Source organism: Petaurus breviceps, unplaced genomic scaffold, assembly GCF_028583685.1.
Source record: "Petaurus breviceps papuanus isolate PSGF00001 unplaced genomic scaffold, PetGlider_PUasm1.0 186, whole genome shotgun sequence".
NCBI classification, from domain to species: domain Eukaryota; kingdom Metazoa; phylum Chordata; class Mammalia; order Diprotodontia; family Petauridae; genus Petaurus; species Petaurus breviceps.
In genome coordinates this window covers 17,470,196-17,475,275 of record NW_027185798.1, presented here as the reverse complement: position 1 = coordinate 17,475,275, position 5,080 = coordinate 17,470,196, and the positions used below count along the sequence as shown (strand labels likewise).

Genomic DNA, 5,080 nt, shown 5'->3' with positions numbered 1-5,080 from the left:
GAGAGGAAGAGACAGACAGAAAGAGGAAGAGACAGACAGAGAGAGAGGAAGAGACAGAGAGAGAGAGGAAGAGACAGAGAGAGAGAGGAAGAGACAGAGAGAATGAGAGAGACAGAGAGAGAGAATGAGAGACAGAGACAGAGGTAGAGGGGAAAAGAGAGACAGAGACAGAGAGAATGAGAGAGACAGACAGAGAGAATGAGAGAGACAGAGAGAGAGAATGAGAGATACACAGAGAGAGACAAAGAGACAGAGACAGAGACAGAGATGGAGATAGAGACAGAGAGCAGTTATCCTGGGGGAGATGCACCTCTTCTTCCTCCTTAGAACTCCCAGGCCCTATACAGAGAGACTAGGCATGTTGTCATTACAGAGGTTCACAGATCAAAGAAATGATGAGGACTCATAAAGAAATGGGCGAGTCTGGTGGAATGGGCTGCCTTGAAAGGTGGCAGCTTCTCCCTCCTTGGAGGTCTTCAAGCAAAGACTGGATAATTTCTTGTCAAGAACGCCATGGTAGGACTTTCTTTGGTGAGCATCTTATACTAAGTTGCCATTGGAGTCCCTCCCAACTCCCACATCCAACTGCTCTTGTGACCTTGGGCACCCTTCCTCTCTCTCAGCCTCAGTTTCCTTCTCTGTAAAATGAGGAGATAGACCCTATGGGCTTTGAGCACACATTCCATGTTTCTGAAGGCTAGATTCAGAGGTTTTTCTCCAGAGGTCTCTGGACTCTGTCCTGGGGATTTCAACTGGGCCTGGGGGAGACCAGTGAAGACTAAATTTGAGCAAAACTCTGTCTAATGCTGTATATCATGGTGGCCTCCATTATGGTAAGTATAATGCTTCATCATTGTGCGACAGGTCTCAAAAGTACAATCTACACTGAATTTCTCACTGATTGATTTCCTTTCTATTTTCCATCATTTTTTTCAAGTTGTGGTCCTGGGTCCCTATATTCCTAAATATATGCCTGTTTCAAACAGGGGACCTGGGAGCTCTTGGGAGGAAGGAGTAGATTTGGGTAGGGTCTTTTTTTGTAGTTCCTGAGGAGTGAAAGCTCTGGAAGTTTCTACCATAAAAAAATTTTTTTTGGGAGGGGAAGGCAAGGGAGGTGGGGTTAAGTGATTTGCCCAAGGTCACACAGCTAGCAAGTGTCAAGCATCTGAGGCTGAATGAACCCAGGTCCTCCTGATTCCAGGATTGGTGCCACCTAACTGCCCCTCTACCATAAATTTCATAGGTTCTAGGACTGGAAGGGACCCTACTGGTCTTCTGGTCCAACCTTTTCATTTTATGGAGGAAACTGAGGGCTAGAGAGGGGAAATGTCAAAGGGGACAGTAGCAGTTAGACACAGAGTTGGGATTTGAACCCAATGTTCTTTTCATCGTATCCCAAAGATGCAAAAGACCACAATCCATTTGCAGAGAAAATGGAAAAGTCATCTCTGGTCAACTGTGAGAGGAGCACTTAGGGACATTTCAAACTTGAATGAAGTGTCAGCAAAAACATCGAAAAAGGACAATTAGTAATACAATCCTCCAATTACCCCTGAACTGGGGTAAGTAGGAGTGAGAGTGGCTCATGCTTATCTTGATCAATCTTCTCGATAATTTTGAGTGGGCAGATCACTAATTTGGGCTGCAATGCACAGGGAGCAATTAAGGATTTGAATAGGACCTGGGTCTGAGACATCATTGATACAGAAAACTGCTTGGTGATGGAACACCCACTACCAATGCAAGCAATCACTTTCTTTGCAATTTATAGTCTTAGAATAGTCTGGGGGACTAAGAGGTCAAGTGACTTGACCACAGCTCCATAGGCAGGATGTGTCAGAAGTAGGCTTTGAACCCAGCTGCTTTTTCTAGCCTCAAGGCTGTGCAACAGTGTTGCTGTGCAATGCTATTTAATTATACAAAGCAAATATCTATACAGACTTAAAGGGCTTTGAACCCTGACGAAAAAGAGCCTCTCTGTGAAATCTGATGTCAAGCCTTGGCTAAGTCTAGAGACTCTCATCGATCACCAGGTGATGATGCTTTAAAATTTTTTTTTGGCTATACCTACTAAGGAAGATGGGGAAGATCTGAGGGTTGGTCTCTGCTTTGGTTGGAGGGTGTGCCCACATCCATGAATCCTGGAAATATCTCATAACCTTGTGAGGGACTTGGGTTTTCTCCATAGGAGGGAAAGAGAAGACACCAACTCATCCATCTATACTTAAACTTGCTAATTTAGCAGAATGATGGTAGCTAGAAGTACTGACTCAGGACATTGGCTGGGAAGGGCCAGAAGGGCCCAAGCTTTGAATGAGAAGAGACACCCAGAATTGGGTCTAAGTGGTCTGGGGAAGGGACTCCCTGGCTTTTCTTTCAAGGCAGGATGATAGATCATGTGAAATCTGGGTAGGTTTGATCAATGGTGTTTTAGGAGAAGACTCCCAGGGTTTCCCACTTGATGATTCAGTACTCTGGATCGGATCCTGGTTGATATTGACCACCTGGGTGCCATCAGGAAAATTTAGGAGAATAGAGCAAGAGCTGCCTGTTGTCCTTAACTGTTTCCTGCTGTTCTCCTCACCAGTTAGCAGGATTTTTTTCCACATAGGGCAAAAAGAGTGTAATGGATTTGGGAGATGGCGTGGGAGTGGTAGTACTAAAGAAGATGGTCAGATGGGAGGGGGGGTATTGCTCAAAGGACAGTCTACTTTCTGGCGAAGTCAAGTCTGGAGAAGAGGGTGACATGCCCCAGAGTCAGGATTTCACCATGAAGGGTGTGGAGGAAAAAGTCATTCCTGGGAAAGCAGTATTGTAGAGTCCTGAGGGATCCAACTCAAGGCTCAGAAAGGGAGTGACATTGTGTGCATCTTTCAGGCAAATAGATTGGGGGGAGGGAATAAGCATTTATTAAGTACCTACTATGTGCTATGTACTTTACTAATATTATAATATTTTATTCTCATAGGAACCTAGCAAGGTAAGTACTATTATTATCCCCATTTTATAATTGGGGAAATTGAGGCAAACAGTGACTTGCCCAGGGTCACACAGCTAGTAAATTTCTGAGATTAGATTTGAACTCAGTTCTTCCTGACTCCAGGTTCAGCACACTGTGCACTGCTGCCTTTGTGGTTCTCTCTAGACAGCTAAGGGGATGAAGAATACTCTACTGGCAGGAACTGTTCCCCCAGCTCCAGAAGGGCACACCCTGGGATAAACCCCTTGTTGCCCCACTCTGGCTTTAGCTCTTCTTTCCTCACTTCCTCCATTTACAAGCTACAAACTTTCTTGCTTCCTAGTTCCCACCCTCCTACCCCTTTATGTGATGTAGAAATACAGAAGCAAAGCCCTCCACTTCTTTGTTGTTCCATTCCATTCCATTCAATCCCTTCATACTCAGAGACTCTTGTGTAGACAGGTATTTGGAGGAGCTGGCCATACTCGAGTGTCTCCCAGATTTGCTGACTAGAAGCTCCTGAAGTTCTCAAAGGTTCTCCTTCACTGTGTAGGTGTCTTAGACTCTAAAGAGTGCGGGGGTTTGGAGAAGAAGCCAGACCTCTGTTCCTACCCCCTGCCTTTGTGCATTCTTCTGACTCTCCTTTCCTGGGAGTGGAGAGGAAGGGATTTTTCTGGTCCTCTCCATTTATCCATTGCTATTCTCTCTGCTCCTATCTGTGATCTCCCTATATCTGCTCTCCCCCTTTTTTCCAGCCACCTGCTTTACCTCCCTCTCCTACCTTGCCCTTTCTCATTCAAACTTCTCTTTTGTTTCTATTCCTTCTCTCTTTCCACAGTCCATCTCCATCATGCCTGGAATTCATTCTCCTCGTTTCTTCCCCTTGGAATCTCTGATTTCCTTAAACACTCAGTCCAAGAGCCACCTTCTGCACCACGTCTTTCTTCACTCCCTTAGCTGCTTTCCACAAGGTTACCTTGCATAGTAGGTGTTCAATAAAATGCTTGTGGCAGCACTTGTAGGTGTTTGGTCCAGGGCATGCTGGACTTGGAGCCAGGGAGATCTGGGTTGAAACATCTGCTACATAATATTTGTGTGATGATGCACAGGTCATTAATCTCACTAAGCCTCCAATTGGTCAGGTAAAATGAGGGGGTTAGACTCAGTGACCTTTAAAGTTCCTTCCAGTTCTAAATCTCTGATCTATCATTTGCTTCTCTTTTTTACCTTCCTTTCTACTTCTGATCCCTCCATCTCTCTCCTATTTCCCCCCTCCTTTCTTGTTCATTACCTTCTTGCCCAACCGTCTCCCCTCTCAATCCTCCTTTCTCCTCTTCCTTTTCTTTCTCTTCTCTCCTTCCTTGTCCTTCCCTTCTATTTTCTCCTCTCTGTCCTCCTTTCTTTCTCTTCCTTCCTCCTTTCTTCTCTTTTCTTCCCCCTTCCTTTCCATGTTATCCCCTCTCTTTCCTTTCTCTTCTTTCTTCCTCTCCTCCTCACCTTTCTTCCTTGTGCTTCCCTCCTATTATCTCCTCTCCCTTCCTCTCCTTTCTCTTTCCTTCCTTTCCCTTTCTCTGTGAGCTCTGTGTGTCTGGTCCTGGGGGAGAGCTGGGCTCCCTCACACTCTCTCTCTACCTTTTGGCAATGAGCATGTGCTGCAAGGTCTTTGGGGAAGGAAGGTGCTCTCACCTGAGCAGTGCTTCTGCAGGCGCAGAATTTCCAGGTGCAAGTCTCGCAGCAGCTCCATCTGCTCCTTCTTCAAGAAGGCAATGTGCCGCTGCACACTCTGGATCTGATGCTCAAGGGATACAGTCTCCATCGCAACCCTGGGCCCAGGCCCTGCCTGGGGAGGGAGATAGGAGTAAGACACACACTCCTTGATCCCATCAGCCTTAGTCCCCGACTCATCCTCCAGCCTCCCATTTCCACACACCTGTGTTGGGCGACTATGATTTCCAGATTGAAGTGTCCTTAACAATGCTCTGGGGACCTGAAACACCCTTCATTATATTCCCTTCAGGTCCTAAGGTTCCTGATTTCCCCAGCCTTTGTGGAACAGAGGCCCTGAGTTCGAATCCTATCTCAGACATTTATTAGATGTGTGACTCTGGACAAGTCAATTAA

The 5,080-nt window shown here is 46.0% G+C and overlaps 1 protein-coding gene across 1 annotated transcript in view; it reads right to left on the bottom strand.

Annotated features, from left to right (window-relative positions):
* CCDC92B (coiled-coil domain containing 92B) overlaps window positions 1-4,793 on the bottom strand; it is a 22,860-nt gene extending 18,067 nt beyond the window's left edge. The window contains exon 1 of the mRNA XM_069089624.1: window positions 4,646-4,793. Coding sequence (XP_068945725.1) covers window positions 4,646-4,775 — 130 coding nt within the window. The 5' untranslated portion in view covers window positions 4,776-4,793. The remainder of the gene's footprint in view (window positions 1-4,645) is intronic.
* Between the last annotated feature and the right edge of the window lie 287 nt (window positions 4,794-5,080).